The 17,799-nt window shown below is 49.0% G+C and overlaps 1 protein-coding gene across 2 annotated transcripts in view; it reads right to left on the bottom strand.

The window, feature by feature from the left end:
• LOC106731420 (C-type lectin domain family 4 member K-like) overlaps window positions 1-17,799 on the bottom strand; it is a 42,487-nt gene that overhangs the window by 13,525 nt on the left and 11,163 nt on the right. The window contains exon 1 of one of the 2 annotated variants that reach the window (XM_075931100.1): window positions 1,414-15,964. Coding sequence is in view for 1 of the 2 variants with exons in the window: in XM_075931102.1 (XP_075787217.1) it covers window positions 7,870-7,876 (7 nt within the window). In the remaining variant the exon portion in view is untranslated. Of the gene's footprint in view, window positions 1-1,413; window positions 15,965-17,799 lie in introns of those variants that run through there. The other variant, XM_075931102.1, reaches the window with a different exon arrangement.

The raw sequence follows: 17,799 nt of genomic DNA, 5'->3' as shown, positions 1-17,799 counted from the left end.
ACTGTCATTGCTCAGTATAAGTGCCTTCATATGGGTGGAAATTGGGTAAATATTGCATTTTATTAATATCAGCAGAACTGACTTAAATGGGGCCTGTGTGTTGTGTAGTCTTACCTTAACCTTTGTATTCATGCTGTCATTGTGAAAGAAGCTATTTGCATATATATTTGCATGTCTATGCTGCAACCACACTTAAGTTGCTGCCCTCAGCATGTGCTTTGAATGTCATTGTGGCCCCCGGGGCTTCCAAAGTTGAGTAGCCCTGTCCTAAAAGATTGGCACAGCAGGCTTTTTTAAAAAGCGGATTCCTTTTGCAACTCCCACTGCTGCAAACTGCACTTGGGAATCTGAAAAATCAGCCCAATTCTTTGGGACTGTGACTCCCCCAGCAGGAATACAGATTCTGCAACCAGAAGTTAGCTGGCCATCCTGCAAACATCACATGAATCTGGAGTAAAGTGAGTTGGAAAATGCTTTTTTTCCCCATTATACATTTGCTGAAGAGAAATGCCTCTGTACATTTTTCCTCAATTTTTTTTATGACAAAACACTAAAAAGTAAACACACAACATTTTTGGTTTATGGAAACTGAATATGTTTTGTTTCCTTTTGAGTTTAGATTTTTTTCAATGAAAACCCAAACTGAATTGGCTATTGACAGAAAAGTTTGGGGTTTTTTTTGAAAAAAAAAAATTTTTGACCAACGAATGTTGACTACCAGTATTCGAAAAAGCCACATTTCCAAAGCTGCACTGTCTCGGTTTCAAACATAACATTTGCATCAGTAACAAAAGCTAATGTGCGGTCATTCGTGGCAAACGTATCTCACACCAGAGAGGTTATCTGTCAATCTCATGTCCTATTCTATGTGCGAAGTGTTATAAACAGCGTGTGGCTTTCTCGGGTGTTCTGTGCTGCACTCACATAGATGGGTCCAGTCTCTCTCTCTCTCCGTCTTGACTTTTAGTCTTTCTGGTGACATGGGGCTGTCAGAAAAGATCAAGTGGTGCAATTCTGCCTCACTCACCATGGAACCCTTTCTGCATTACTTGGCCCTTGCGTCCCAGCCTATTCCTCTGTTTGTCATGCTCACTGGGTGTGCCGGGTGTCACGGATCCCTGATTTGGGGCCTCTCCTAGTCAGTCCACATTGTGATAATAAATGAAAGACCGCTCTATGTTAGGTAAACAACACAACAGTGAGTAACCGATGGGCAATTTAATAGATGAGTTTGTTTAGTACATTCCATAGCCCATTGCATCAGTGAGGTTTGGGCCGGACATGGCATCATTCTGTGTGGTGGGACTGCCCAGCGAGTTGCCAGGAGTCTGGTGCCTATCCCTGGCCAGACTGTTAGGTAACCAGGCAACCTCCCCCAAACTGGCTGTGAGTACTGGAATAGATTTCACCAACCTCCAAGCTCGTGCAGACTCCTCCAGCACCCGAACAGCCTCAGCGCGGAGTCACAGACAGCCCCTCCGTCTCCCGTCTGTCTCGTCACCACTGTTCTATATTTGTAGCAAATCTTGTACAATGTGGGCCGGGTGAGGTGTCATTCAATGTCTTTTGTCCTCTTTCACATCCCACAATTGTCTGTCTGGGGCCAATGAGCCTTTCCTGTCAGGAAGGACATAACAGCTTCTGTTAGAGACCAGCACTTTACCCCAGACAGTGTCCCTCTCCCAGTGTGAGTCACCCGCTCAGAGAGGCGGCTCATGCTGCAGTAAGATGAAGCCTGAAACACAAACCCAGTGATCCCCGGCCAGGTGTGAGGCCTGAGGCCCAGACAACAATGGCCATGGCTTTGCTAACTTAAAGCAGAGTGAAGCTGTGAGCAAGAGGCAGGCCCCGCCCACAGAAGTTGGCAGGGACAGGGATGATCTTTCGGACACACTCAGATCTAAGTGGTGCTGTAGCCCACCAGGGCTTGGGGAGGGCTCCTCTTCCTCGGCATCAGTGGGCGGCCACTTTGCCTAAATACACCCCAGCTCAGTTTCCCTTGAGGAACTAGTTGTGCTGGGCATCAGCCTCAGGTCGACAGCACCATCTGTGAATAGGGCCCCAGGTCTGGGTTCAGGGCGGGGCAGAAAACAAACCAACAGGTCTTAGCACAGGCAGAGAGCCATCCTATACGGTGGTTGGCCCACAATCGTGATGGGAGAGACAGCCACCCACCGGTGGGAGGGCAGGGAGGACGCAGACCCACCGTTCCACTGCGGCCCAGCCCAGGGCCCTACAGTAGCAGATCAGTGTGCTGTGGGGTCAGTGGGGATCCTGCCCACAACACACTCTCCCAAGTTCTGGCCCCAGCAGATGACAGTCAACTGTCCCTGGGATACTTCCACACTCTCTACTTGTATTTCAGCTGTTCACTCCTGGGAGATGCCAACGGGAGCCTGTCAGCCGACGGTCAGGGCAGTGAGTCCCTTATGACCAGCTGAAGTTCTTTTAAATTGTGCTTGGTTTTGTTACAGCAACTGAAGGAGTCAGGATAAAGCTTAAACAGTTACTATTTTATTGTTACAGGGTAAACTTAGTTGTTAAATGCTACTGCTGTGTTACAGATAACACAGCCACTACAAAGGACAGGACAGAAATTACACTAATAAGTCACATACAGGTACCATGAAACCCTTTTGGTTTTTTGAGCTCTTATTAAATGCATGCAAAATAGACACTAGCAGGTATATATTTTTACCCCTGCTTTCCAGACTTGGCGTGGCCAGCGTCTTTCTTTTAATCCCCCGGGAAGAAGTAGGGCGAGGTTGGGCGTCCCACAGACCTCAGGAGACAATCAATACCTGCCAGCAGGCGTAGATGATTGGAGCTCAAATGGGGTGGGCTACTAAACCCCTCTTTATACCCCTTGGGTCACGCAGTCTTCTTCCTGGTCTTAAGTGGCCAATTAGGAAAAGTGGCTTTGAATGCCAAGTTTCCCACGAAGGGTGCAAAGCATAATTTACACCTGGGAAAATGCAGACAATGGGCACCTCTGGTATGTGATGGGCGAAGATTCCTCTCCTGGGATAGTGCAGGCATGTTAATTACTGGTACAAGCCATCAGGGCAACGGGAGGCCCCGGGTCGTCAGCTAGCCCATTTACTGTCTGGTTTTTGTTTATGGTAGAGTCAGGCACAGGCAGCACACCTGCGTTTCTAGGGCATCAAAGGCTGACTGCCTTTCTCTTGCTCTCTGGGGGGGGGAGGAAACCAAGATGAGGTTCGTGTCTGGCTACATTCCACCCCCTTGACACGCCTCACTATGTCCCAGAACGCAAGATGGCAGTGATGCCAGCACCTTTTGCCCTCCTTGGAGGAAGCTAAAATTGCCGTATCGGCAGAGTCTGATCAGATAATTTTGGATCAAGGGATTGATTAGGATCGCTTTCCAATGCCATATACCGGATTTGTGCAGAGGAGGTAGCCGTGTCCACAAATGCCTAACAATACATAGAAGCATGTAGTAAGCAATTACAACAAGTAAAATGGTTAATATAGTATTTACAATAGAGTGAAGGAATGGAGTTAACGGAAGTCCTAGGTGTTGGGCTAGCCAATCTAGCCATGGGGCTTTACATTCTTAGTTACAGCATGTTTTATCCCATACCGTTTGTTGCCACTTCCCTTGCCTTCCCACTTGATCTCCCCCCAGAGTTATTTAGAGGATTGCGAACCATACCGGTCCCCATCGGAAGATGTCACTCTTGTTTTACCAGTCATTTGGGCTGAGAGGGACAAACTCAATTCTCAGTCCAGTGGAGGAGTTATGTAAGGTGTTCTGGTACAGCAGTAGCAGTTGGGATGAGGAAGAAGACCATGGCGAGTTGGAGTACCATGTCTTATTTTAATAGTTTGTAACTAACAACAGTGGTTGCAAGTGCTACAACAGCAAGCGGTATATATGTACAAAAAGTTCATGGTGGTTTTCCAGATCCACACCAGCGTTGGGAGGGATTCATCCCACTTGAGCACCGTTTAGGGCTATTGCCTTAGTTTCCTGTAATAAAACATAAGGTTTGCCGGTCTTGGATACAATCCAAGCCTCAGTAATGGTTACTGGTGTTAGCCCAGCATCTGCAGTGGTCCAGACTCCTTTTCCCTTGTAGGAGTGCAGTACGTGGGTTTGTGTCCCCAAACTGGGGTATTGGGACAAGGGCTATTAAGTAGTTTAGTCCTATGATCGTGGACAACACTGTTGTCCATCGGGTTGGGTAGGCAAAACCAATTTTTGAAACAATTTCTACTCCAATTAAAACATACTTTCACCCTTGCTTACTGGTGGGTGGTGGACCAATATAATTTACTTGCCAGGTTGCCCATAGTATTTCTTCATCTCTTAGCCTGGCAAACCGTTGCCCTTTTGTTATATGTTTCCTTGAGTTTAGCACATAGGGTGCAAGCTTGTACCAGATCTTTGGCTTGTTTGTGGGTGATAGGCCACCCCCTGGCATGTGCCTGCCGCACCAGCTCATCGCTTTCTGTGTATTCCAAGGTTTTTTGTAGCCAAATGTATAGGCGTTCCCAATCCACCTGGGCAGCAAAAAAAAAAAAAAAAAAAAAAGGGTGCTGCTGCATCTGCTAGGTTATTTAGCTGTGCAGCCAGGGTGTTGTTCCTTTGGTGAGCTGACACATGACTTATGCTTAAGGCATGTTGGGTTGCATGCTGGTATATCCATTTCCAATATTTCAATCTCCAAATAGGCTTTCCTTTTATTTTCCAGTTAGTTATTCACTGGGTGGCTCCAGCCCATATAGCATAGGAGTTAGTGTACATGGTACTGGTACCTGCCTCTCAAGCTAATTTGATTGCTGCCAGCTCTGCAAGCTGAGCTGTTCCTTCTATGTTTGTGGTCAGGGGTGCAGCAGATGTGTCTGCTGAGACAGCAGCAGCCTTCCCTGTCCACCTTCCTTTGACATAGCCAGGCAGCCTGTATTCGCATATAATGTTGAATTTAAAAGCAAGCCAAAAGTATTATCAACTCAGACTTGAAAAGAGACAGTTAAGTTTCAAAGCTTGAATTTTTAAACTAATAATTTGGTTTCTAGAAAGTTAAATTTAACCTTAAAAGTTGAATGCCCAACAGAAGCACTAACCGATTTGTGCCTTGTGTGGTTGCAATTTTAAGCAAGAGGACATTATCCAAAACAAAATACAACTAGTTAATTTGAAACCCACAAAATAGAGTTACAATATATAGAGCTCATTCTTTTATGCAGTTAACCAATTAAGTTTCAGTAGAATCCCTAATTTTCCTTTGCAGATTTAACAAAGGGGTCCATAGACAAAATGTTTACATTTGATTGTTTCTTTGCCTAGATGGTTTGCACAGTGCTTAAGGAAGAGGCTGCAAAGAAACAAGGTGTCATTTTAAAACAAGATTTCCCTTCACATATTACAACCATCACTTAATTCCTTCCACACTCCCACGGAGTCCACCTTTTAGCTTCACATTCCCTCAAATCACTTGCTTTGTCCTTTTAAAGAAAATGTTTCTCATTCCTAGTAACTTTCCAATGTTTGCTTTACTTTCCTTATTCCTTCAACTATGCCCATAGGGCTCCAAACCTTTTGCCTTCCCCTTTTTACATGCTTTTTCCTTCTTATGGTCCATCCTAATTCCTGCTAAATGACTTTTTCCAATGACACATGTTTGTCTACTATTAATTTGGTAAGGAGGGTGAGCTTGTTCACTAAACCTCATACCTCCTGGTCCTTTTCTTAAACATATTCCTGAGGGAAGAAAAAATAAATAAATCTGAGAGTTGCTTTAACACTCAGCACCCATCCTTAAGGGAATCTAGCTTATCTGGGTACTGAGGGACATGCATTTCTACCTCTCCACCTCTGCAGCAGAGGCTTTTACATTTTTGCAGTTTTATATTTGCATTCTTATATTCAGTCAATTTGAAGAACACCTTATTACAGGTTTTCCACAGAAGACAAGTTGCAGCTGTTTCCCTCTTCATTGGAGTTGAGGGTTTACATATCCACAAGTAGTTAGCCAATTTGTCTTCTAGGTCTGAAATTGTATGGACAAGCCGTTAACACTTGATCAGACCATGGGCTATGCCCGAATCTTTGCAAGATTTTGTTCAAAAGGGGTAACATCTTTTACAAATGCCAAATTCTCAGTCTTGTCTCTGGGAGCCTCTTAAAAGACTGCTTACATTTAAACATTTTCTAGTATACCCAACCTCCTACTGGGACTAAAATAGCAATACCAATACCTCCTTTTTTTTCTTTCTGGAGGGCTACAATTAGAACTTTCTGATCTCAGGTAGTTTGTAATTTCCTTTGTGGTGCAAATGCCCTAGCTGGCAGCACAAAGAAGCTTTGCAGGTAATAGCTAAGTATGATCAGCAACCTGTTGTGGCTCCTGGAGCCTGCACAGCATTTTAATTTGTTTGCAGTTTTTTTTTCTACAATATACATGGCATGTCACAGGAAAATGTGCAATCTTTGTTTACAACACTACTTAGCCACATTAAACTTTGCATAGAGTGTAACTCTTTCTTTATGCTTACAGTTTTCCTTTACCTTCATTAAACAACTTGGACTGAAATGGTCTTACTGAAAATAAACCAAACCAATTTCTTTTAAACCTACAAACAAGATTACTGGACCTTGAAAACTTCATATTATTTACACTATATATATATATATATATATCTACACACAGATACACATACATTCTCTGTGAACCTTTCTTGCACTATTTCTACATAGCTGTACAATAATTACATTCCCTTTTTATTCATGGGGGTAGTTAAGTTCCAATAGAACCCTCTCCCTTTAGAGTTCTTTTAGAAGTATCTATAATCAAATGTACGGATTTGAGTCAAATTTGCCTGGATTATTTACAGACATTCCTTTGGAAAAAGGGCCCATTTTTCCTTCAGAATGGCTGCAAAGAAACCACAATTTTCTATCTCCACCATTTTAGCATTTGCACAACTGCTCAATTCTCTCCATTCTCTGTACAGTTAAATTCTCTGTGGGTTTTTCTTTTAAAACACTTTCTTATCTCTAAAAAAAACAAAAAAAACCCCCAAAAAATGGCATTGTTTCAGATATTTCTCTTGTAAGTATTGTTTTAAGGATTTAGATTTCCCGTACATGTACTTACTACCTTTTTCTCAGTTCTACCACAAGGCCTTCAATCTATCTGTTACCTGCCTGCTTGTCTGGGCCTGATCCTGTTTTCCTTTGTAAATGCAAAGTGGCTCTTTACCACAGACTCAGGCTTTGTCCCATTCTTTAGCTTGTAGGCAGTTCTATACTTACAGAACTGCACCCACAGCTCCTCAGGATTTCCCCAGTCCTTTTCTAACATTTCCCTATCCCATTTTGGGTTGCCCCAACCTTCCTGAGAAAACCCTTTCTCTATACCACTAAAATCCATGTCTATCATGACAGGCTTCATGTTGTTGTATGTGAACCAGTAGCACAATCCTGCTGACTACGCCAATTCTGTCAGCCGACGGTCAGGGCAGTGAGTCCCTTATGACCAGCTGAAGTTCTTTTGAATTGTACTTGGTTCTGTTACAGCAACTGAAGGAGTCAGGTTAAAGCTTAAACAGTTACTATTTTATTGTTACAGGGTAAACTTAGCTGTTAAATGCTACTGCTGTGTTACAGATAACACAGACACTACAAAGGACAGGACAGAAATTACACTAAGAAGTCACTTACAGGTACCATGAAACCCTTTTGGTTCTCTGAGCTCTTATTAAATGCATGCAAAATAGACACATGGCAGGTATATATTCTCACCCCTGCGTTCCAGACTTGGCGTGGCCAGCGTCTTTCTCTCAATCCCTCGGGAAGAAGTAGGGCGAGGTTGGGCATCCCACAGACCTCGGGAGACAATCAATACCTGCCAGCAGGTGTAGATGATAGGAGCTCAAATGGGGTGGGCTACTAAACCCCTCTTTATACCCCTTTGGTCACATAGGCTTCTTCCTGGTCTCAAGTGGCCAATTAGGAAAAATGGCTTTGAACACCAAGTTTCCCACGAAGGGTGCAAAGCATAATTCACACCTGGGAAAATGCAGACAATGGGCACCTCTAGTATGTGATGGGCGAAGATTCCTCTCCTGGGACAGTGCAGGCGTGTCAGTTACTGGTACTAGCCATCAGGGTGACGGGAGGCCCCGGGTCGTCAGCTAGCCCATTTACTGTCTGGTTTCTGTTTATGGTAGAGTCAGGGACAGGCAGCACACCTGCGTTCCCAGGGCATCAAAGGCTGACTGCCTTTCTCTTGCTCTCTGGGGGTGGGGGGGAACAAGATGGGGTTCGTGTCTGGCTACACCAACGCGACCTGTTTCTTTCTTGGCTATGGCAGCCGATCCCCTACGAGATCCAGCCAGGGCTGGGGCACCATCAGTGGTAAGGCCGCTCTGTTTTTCAAAGGACAGCTGGAGCCAGTGCAGTGCCCATGTAGCCCCCCAAGAACGTCTTCACCTCTGACAGTGTCGTGCTTTGAGAGTAAGAAAGCAAGTCCCCTTGAGTGTCAAGCCCTGGGTGGTCCCAGGCAGGAAAACAGCCAGCTGGGCTGTACTTGTTCTGTCTGGTATCTCACCAGCAGCCAGAGCACAGAACTCAAAATCAGTTGCAGAAACTTTCAGCACTATTTCAACATCGTGAGCCATATCCTGCATTCGATCTGATACTACTCTGCGAGATAAGTTCCCACTCTCAGATAATCTATGGGTACATCTACACTAGCTCAGTAGTTCAAGCTAGGTAGGGTAATTAGGGTAACCGGAGTTCCAAATGAAGCCCAGGATTTAAAAACCATTTTCTGGGGCCAACACCCCCCCATGGGTGCATCAGTGATCTGGCTGCTCCCCTCAAAATCCAGTAACGTGACAGGGCTCCCCTCTAGGGACGAGAGGCCTGGGCCGCCTCCTGGCTTCTCTGCTCAGGTGGCATGTAACTGCCAAGTGCGTGGGGGTGTTTTGTGGCCATGTGGACACTTGTCTGTGAGCAACTGAACTGGGACCTCACCTCTCAAAATCTCAATCCAGCCTTTACCTTAGGAGAGAGCAGCCATCAGGCAGGAACAGTGTTGGGTCACTCCAAGCTAGGTTAGTTTTGCACCCCTGCCTTGTAATCATATTCTTAGCCTCTGAAATCCTCCCTCCTCCACCTCTTCGCACACAATCCCCTGAATTGCCATAGGAATTATAACTCTTGCCTTGTGACCTCTGTTCACTCTAAACTGCGCAATTATGGCACTGTGAGCTTTGAATGAGTTTACAGAGCTGTTTTCTAGAAAGGAGGCTTGAATTTCTATTTCTCCAGGACAGAATTGCCAGTGAATGAAAAGATTTACTCAGTTTCCCTAATAGTTACTAGTCTTTAACCGATTCAGGAGAACACTCTTTGCAGAAGCACTAATCAGCAATTTAGAAAAGGAGCAAACTCTTCTAAAAGGCGTTTGAAAGGAGGCAAAAAACAACAAATCATCTGACCTTGCATTTCACGTGCACAAGAGAGACCTGAGTTACTTTCTGGCCGGGTTGGCTGTGTGTTTTGGCTATAACGATATTGATTCCATGTGGTTATTCAGGGGATCTGCAGGGTTTGATTCCCTACCCCCAGAGAGGCACCTTAACGATGCCTTGAACCTACTGGGCATTTGGAATTTAAATATCAGACCCTGGTTTATAAAGAATAAGAAGAGGGAGGGAAAAAACCTCCTGTCAATTCTTCATCTCCTTTCTTATTCTGAGCGTTCCCCTTGTACTCCACTCAAGGTTGTCTCATCTGAAGAAGTGGGTTTTGCCCATGAAAGCTCATAAAACCCCACGTATATTGTTGTTAGTCTCTGAGATGCACAAGACAACTCGTTTTTTAAAATAGTTGTTTGTAAGGTTACAGACTAACACAGCTGCTCCCCTGAGACTTTTAAAAACAGGTTCTCTGTGATTTTACCCCTCGGGTGTTTCTGCATGTGTAACCCACACACCGAGGCTTCGTCTACACCACAGAGTTTTTGCTCAAAAACTCGGAGGGTGTGTCTAAACTACAGGGTTTTGTTGACAAAATCATGTCATTGACCAGACCAGCTGTGGTAACTGCTGGCCAGCTCACTGAAGAACATCACTGCTAGGTGACCAGGGAGCCCAGCTGCCCTTCCTGGGCCCGCAGCACGTGGCTGGCTGCTGGCTCAACAGCCCTGCTGGGCAGCCGGCACACCCATGGGCTCAGTGGCTGCCCGAACCTTGGGGCACTCCCCTAGAAACCGACCGCCAACCTGACATCGAGCTGTTGATCACTACCCACTGGGCCCGGTCTTCTAGCCATCTTTCTACCCATCTTACCATCCATTTATCCAATCCACATTCCCTTAACTTGCTGGCAAGAATATTGTGGGAGACCATATCAAAAGCCTTGCTAAAGTCAAGGTATATCACATCCACTGACTTTCCCACGTTCACAGAGCCAGTTACCTCATCACAGAAGCTAATCAGATTGGTCAGGCACGACTTGCCCTTTGTGAATCCATGCTGACTATTCCTAATCACTTTCCTCTCGTCCAAGTGCCTCAAAATGGATTCCTTAAGGATTCCTTCCATGATTTTTCCAGGAACCGAGGTAAGACTGACCAGCCTTTAGTTCCCTGGATCATCCTTTTTCCCTTTTTTGAAGATGGGCACTACATTTGCCTTTTTCCAATCATCCGGGATTTCTCCCGATCTCCATGACTTTTCAAAGATAATGGCCAAAGGCTCCTCAATGACATTTGCCAACTCCCTCGGTACCCTCGGATGCATTAAGTCCGGACCCATGGATTTGTGTACGTTTAGCTTTTCTAAATAGTTCCTAACCTGTTCTTTACCCACCACGGGCTGTCCACCTTCATCCCATCTTGCATCACTTAGCGCATTAGTCTGGGAGCTGACCTTGTCCGTGAAGACAGATGCAAAGAAAGCATTGAGTACTTCAGCTTATCCCACATCATCTGTCACTAGGTTACCTCCTTCATCCATTAGGGGCCGCACACCCTCTCTGATCACCTTCTTCTTGTTAACATGCCTGAAGAAACCTTTCTTGTTATCCTTCACATCGTTAGCCTGTAGCAATTCCATCTGCACTTTTGCCTTCCTGATAACCCCTGGCACTCTCGAGTTAGACATTTAAACTCCTCCCTGGTCATTTGTCCAAGTTTCCACTTTTTGTAACCTTCCTTTTTGTGCTTAAGTTCACCAAGGATTTCCCCTGTAAGCCAGTCCGGTCTCCTACTATGTTTGCTTCTCTTGCTACGCGTCGGGATGGTTTCTTTCTGTGCCTTCAATCAGGCTTCTTTAAAATACTGCCAGCTGTCCTGGACTCCTTTCCCCTTCATGTTAGCATCCCAGGGGATTCTGCCCATCAGATCTCTGAGGGAGTCAAAATCTGCTTTTTTGAAGTCCAAGGTGTGTATTTTACTACTCTCTTTTCTTCCTTTGGTCAGGATCCTGAAATCTACCATCTCATGATCACTGCTTCCCAGGTTGTCACCCACCTCCACTTCCCCTATTGGTTCCTCTCTGTGAGCAGAAGGTCAAGCTGCGCACGGCCCCTGGTCGGATCCTTCAGCACCTGTGTCACAAAGTTATCCTCAACATTTTCCAAAAACTGCCTGGATTGCCTGTGTACTGCCGTATTGGTTTCCCAACAGATGTCAGGGTGATTAAAGTCCCCCACGAGAACCAGGGCCTGCAATCTGGAAGCTTCGCTCAGTTGTCCGAAGAAAGCCTCATTTACCTCATCCACCTGATTTGGTGGCCTGTAGCAGACACCAACCACAACATCCCTGCTGTTGTTTGCTCCTTTAAACTTAACCCATAGACTCTCAACAGGTTTTTCTCCCTCTTTATACTGGAGTTCAGAGCAATCGTAGTGCTCTCTTACATATAGTGCAACTCCTCCTCCTTTTCTCCCCTGCCTGTTCTTCCTGAACAGTCTATACCCTTCCATGACAGCACTCCAGTCATGCGAGTCATCCCACCAAGTCTCTTATCCCAATTAAATCATATTTCTTGGAGTGGGTCAGGGCCTCCAGTTCTTCCTGTTTGTTGCCCAGGCTTCTCGCATTAGTGTACAAACACTTCAGGTAACCAGCTGAGCGCCCTATCTTCTCCATTCGAAACGGGTCCTCCTTTCTTGCTTGTTCCTCTTTGCATTTCTTCCCGGTATCTGACTTTCCCACTCCCCTCAGGGTTTTGGTCACCGTCCCCTGATGAACCTAGTTTAAAGCTCTCCTCACTAGGTTTGCAAGCCTGCCCGTGAAGATGCTCCTTCCTCTCTTCGTTAGGTGGATCCCATCTCTTCCTAACAATCCTTGTGCCCGGAACAGAGTCCCATGGTCGAAGAAACCAAAGCCCTCTCTGTGACACCACCTGCGCAACCATGCATTTACGTCCTCAATTCGACGATCCCTGCCCAGTCCTTTCCCTTCAACAGGGAGTATGGACGAGAACACCACTTGTGCTCCGAATTCTTGGATCTTTCTTCCCAGCGCTGTTCTTCAGACAACAAACAGTCCACCTGTGGAACTTCTTGCCAGAGGATGTTGTGAAGACTAGGACTTTAACAAGGTTCAAAAAAGATATAGATAAATTCATAGAGGTTAGGTCCCTAAATGGCCATCAAGCAGAATGGGCAGAGATGGTGTTCCTAACTCTGTCAGAAGCTGGGCAGCAGGGGCAGTATCTCTTGACGATTCCCTGTTTTGTTCACTCCCTCTGGGGCACCTAGCTTTGGTCACTGTTGGTAGACATGATACCGGGCTAGCTGGACCTTAGGCCTGACCCAATATACCTCTTCATATGTTCTTATGCAATATGAGGTTAACAGATGTTAGATTGGAGGGTGAGTTACCTTGGTCGGTGGCCTGTGAGCTGTAATTGTTCATGGATTTCTTTCTTCTTCTCATTCCAGGAACTCTTCCAGAGAGATCGGTTCCTTGGCCACAGAGAACAGGACGCATCACCCCAGCGGTGCTACTCCTGGTCCTGGCCCTGGCCTCCTCCCTCCTCGCTGTGACGCTTCTATGTAAGTTCAGCGACCGCCCCGTGTTTGCCCCCTTCCATACAGGCCAGCTGGCTCCCGTGCGGAGGGGCCGCCCCGTTCTCAGCAGCATGGCGCCCGCATTTCCGGCTGTCCCTCCAGGAACTCCCCTGCTCAGGGCGTTGGAACGGCGCTGTGAGATCTTGCCCTGGGGTTCGACAGCAGCACAAATGTTCTAACGCTACCGATGGCCAAGCCCTGGCGCAGTCGCCTAGGGAGGCTGTGGTCTCCGCGCTGGAGGGGTCTCAGGAGGGGTCAGACAGCCACCTCTCTGGGATGGGCGCGGTGTCCTTTGTCCTGCCCCAGCATCAGCTCCCTGGCTTCACGCCACATGTGGCAGCCCCGCCTGCTCGACCTCGGTCTGAGGGGCAAGCTGGGTCCCTGCCTGATCACGTGTCACCAGCACGAACCTCAGCCCAGGTGTGGCCCTGGCGCCACTGAAACGTCCACCCGCCGGAGAGAGGCCAGCCCAGGGGTTCGGGCCTGGCCTGGGAGTGCGGGGCTGGTTTAACTCCCTGCCCACCACAGAGCCCCTGCCCTGCAGCCCCCAGCCCCATCTGGCAAGAGGGGTGTTTGAGTGGGGAGCTGAAGGAGCAGAGGGGGAGGGCCCCTCTTCCTGGGGTCACTGAGGGGGTTCTGGGGAGTGCATGCGTTGGCAGAGGGTAGCACAGGCAGTGCGCAGTGAGGCACTGTGATGGGGTGGACTTATCGCCGCGGCACCTCTTGGACGAGCACGGTGCCAGGAGCGGAGGACCAATGGGGAGAGGTCAGCATGCAGGTCAGTTTGATTGGCAGGTGGGTTAGCCAATGAGGGAGTGAGGAGGCTGGGAAGAGTCCCGTCCTCCATGCCCGCCAGGGAATCGGACAGTAAGTCTCAGCCGGGGGCCCGGCAGCAGGTCACTCCCTCCCCAGGCCTGGAAGCCAAGCACGCGCCTGGCTGGAGGCTGGTGGGCACATCCACGTGCCCCCCTGCCCCTTGGCCTTCTCCCTGTCCAATCGGCTGTTGCTCTGCGCACTCCTCTGCCCATGGGGGCTCTGTTCTCAGGTGTGAACGGCTGCACCAGGATCCCACCTACCCTCTCCTGGCAGTGGCTGGCTGCTGCATCCCTCCTTGCTCCTGACCAGGAGGCCTAGTGGTCAGCGTCTTCTGTCCTTTCACTAGTGCGTCCCTCACGCCAGAGTCCCCCTGGCCCGGTGGTGTTGGGGTCACACTCGCGGGGCAGAGAGATGCAGCTCATGAGCCAGACAGGGCTGAATTCAGACCGTGGTGGAAGCTGGGCACCGGTGGAGCTGCTCTTCTGGGCCTCAGCCCCCCACCAGCCCGCCACCTCCCAACCTCTGAGCCCTTCCTAGGCAGCTACAACAGTTTGGGTACCAGCCCCGTCACAGTGATGGATGCAGAGCGCCCTCGTGTGGGCAGTGCCACAACTTCCCCCAAAATCTTAAAAACCCCCTTTATTGGATTACACCCAGACACAAGCAATCAAAGAACCAGACAGAAGTGGGCAGATAACCAGTAGCGGAGCGGTGAGTATTCTAACCACACAGGAAAGATTTCACAACCCAGCTACTGATTAGTGGGTCCTTGCCAGACACAGAGCGATCCACCTACGTTCTCCTTAACTCGTCTAGGCTCCTCCCTTTCTCTGAAGGCAGTAGGTTGGATGGATTCCCTATTTCGCTGGCACTGGTTCAGAATGTGTCCAGACATGACCCTATGTTTCCCAGGCGATGGCTGCCCCAGCTGACAAGGCCTGGTACCGTCAAATACAGTCAGACTGGCATGTTGAGTCTATGGGGACGCCTACCCTGCAGGGCTCAACTTGAAATAAGCGACACAAATTGAGCTACGTCAACTGCGGCGCTTGTTTCAAAATTGAGAGCGTCGACACGGCACTTATTTCGAAATCGAGCCCTCGCCCTCCGACTTCCCTTACTCCTCGTGCAATGAGGGCTGCAGGAGTCGGAGTAAGCAGTCCCCCCGTGGGACAGTATTTCAACGCTGTTTTGAAATAACTGCAGCTGGAGGGTTCGACCTGGTCTGGTGTCTTCAATTCTTATCTGATTTTCTGGTCTTTGCAAGCCTTCTGGGAATCTGCTGTGTTGAGTACCTGAGCAAAATCAACACCACACACAGGAGCACACACACACACACACACAGGAGCACGCACGCACGCACACACAGGAGCACACACACACGCACACACAGGAGCACACACGTACACACACACGCACGCACACAAGCATGCACACACGCACACACACGCGCAGCCAACCAGTTACCACCTCTGGACAGAGCAAGAGCCCTGTCAGGACACCACATCGGTGACTTCTGACAGCCACTTGTGGGAGGGATTGCTTCCGTTGGGGTGCAAGGCCTGATATTTTCAGATCTATTCCACGGCAGAGCAGGGGGAAGCAGGATCACACCGCGGCAAAGCACCGGCAAAAGAAGAGCAGCAGGAAGCAGGGGAACGAACCCCGGAGCTGGAAGACGCCCTGCCACGTGCTGGGAGGCACCAAAGGCACGCGGGAGCTCAGCCTGTAGGCGCGAGTGCGGCTCCAGAGAAGGGGAGAGAAAGGAAAGGACGGCTGGCAGCTCTCTGGCGACAGGGACCGGACAGCAGCAGCCGAGGGGGGGCGGGGTAATACAGCGCTCCCAGCTCCCACCGGCCATGTGTCCTCGCCCCCTTGCTAGGGACCCACATGAGACCGAATTACGCTCATTGGCAGAAGGGGCTGCCAGTGGGTGCAGAGCCGCCTCCTTTGCAATTCTAATTAATTAATGATCTGCCCCCTGCCTCCTCCCCCAGGTCTGTGCCCACCTCACCCTTGCAGCAGGTGACATTATGCCTCAGCAGCAGGGAGCGTAGAAATCAAGGTACTTTTGGAGGGCTGGGCCCTGCATGTCACAGCCCAGCCTGCCCACGGGCCTGCTTACAGATCCACCGCGCAGGCAGAGAGCAGTTGGCATCATTCCACATAGCCTGCTTCTTTGTGCGGATCTCAACACAGTCTTCTCTGCCGCCGATCCCCTGGTGCCAGTTGTCAGGCTTAGGGTGCTCCCAGAACCTGCAGAGCAGAGTGTTCCTGTCTCAGGAGAACCACGGGCACGTGCCGAGCTCGGACTCTGGTGTGAACAGGGGACCAAGACACCTGGAAATGACCCAGCAAAGTGCCTCTGCTCCCCGCCCCCCCAGTGTTGTCTGCAGCATTCGTGGGGTGCAGCAAAGGGCCCAGGAGAGCGCGTGGCTCAGAACATGGAGCAGCGGCCACTCAGATCTCAGGGCCCAGCACCAAGCGCGCGGCTCAGCACGACCCAGGCACCCCCTGAGATGGGGCCGCAGGGACGGAAAGAGAGAGCAGCAGGTTCCTCATTGGCTTCTCCCTGCCCCGGTTGTGGGCCTCAGCTCCAGCCTCTGTACTTGGTGCACCGGCTCAGCTGGCTCCGGCCACGTCCCGACCCCTGCAGCCTGCCCCCCACAGCCGGGGAGATGGAGCGCTGTGCGGCCCAGGGAGATCGCTGGACCTGGCTGCATGCTCCAGGCCAAGCTGGCTGCGTGGAGTTAGCTTGGGGCCAGCCCCTCAGCTGGTGTAAATCCAGGTGGTTCATTCAGGTCAATGGCGAGTCCCCAGGGAGGCTCTGGCCTCGGTCTCACTGGCACGGAGCACACGCTGCGTGTCTGGGCGTGATGTGACTGGATTTCAGCAGGAATGTGAAATCCTGTTGTGTGTTTGCCCCACATTCTGTGTAAAACGAGCCAAGTGCGGTGTCTATTGAAACCTGACATTCCGCTACTCATAGACATGTACGATTTGGTGTGAGACTTCATGCGTATGGGCTCTGTACGTGTATTTTAAATTCTGCTTCTGAGAGGAAGCAGCAGGAGTCACCCACCTACTATGGGGCGTGGCTACTGGGGGTGCTTCTCCACAGCACCCTACCCTCGAAAAAAGCTATGCAAATTGCACAGCTAATTTTGGCCTTATTTTGAAATAGAGCGCTATTCCAACGACTGCCTTAGTTCTCATGGAACGAGGATTACAGGGATGCTGGAATAGCATGCCCACCATTTTGAAATCTGTTTTGAAATAATGGGTCCATTTAAAGACATGAAATTGCTACTTTGGGGTATTTGCAGTATCCCGAAATAGCCCCGCTGTCTGGATGGAGCATAAGGATGTCGCAGAGGCATGTAAATTAGGCTAGCCGACATAGGCATTGAAGCTGGGATTTAAATATCCCCGGCTTCATTAAAATAAAAATGGCCGCTGCGCTGTGCCGGCTCAGCTGATCGTCAGCAGAACACGCGAGTCAAGACATGGATTGGTCGACAGGGAACACCTTTGTCGACCACTTCTGTAAACCTTGTTTCACGAGGCATAAGGGAGCGATCAGCAAAGGCTTCCCCTGTCGACCGATCCGCGTCTTGACTCGTGTGCTATGCCGACGATCAGCTGAGCCAGCACAGCGCGGCGGCCATTTTTATTTTAATGACGCGAGGGATATTTAAATCCCGGCTTCATTGACTATATCGGTATGTCTAATTTACATGCCTCTGGCCACAGAGGCATGTAGTCTAGACATACCCTAAGCGAATAACTGTGCTTCTTGGACACTGGCCCGTAAGTGCTGCCAGTAAGCATCTCAGGAATTCTGCAGCAAACCTGCAGGGACCTCACTGCCTCTTGCCTAAAAAGGACTGAGTCCTGTGTGGACAGGTGAGTTGCTGGTGGGAC

Source organism: Pelodiscus sinensis, chromosome 5 (assembly GCF_049634645.1).
Source record: "Pelodiscus sinensis isolate JC-2024 chromosome 5, ASM4963464v1, whole genome shotgun sequence".
NCBI lineage: Eukaryota > Metazoa > Chordata > Testudines > Trionychidae > Pelodiscus > Pelodiscus sinensis.
Note: the sequence above shows the minus strand (reverse complement) of the source record. Positions and strands in the feature narration are given on the sequence as shown.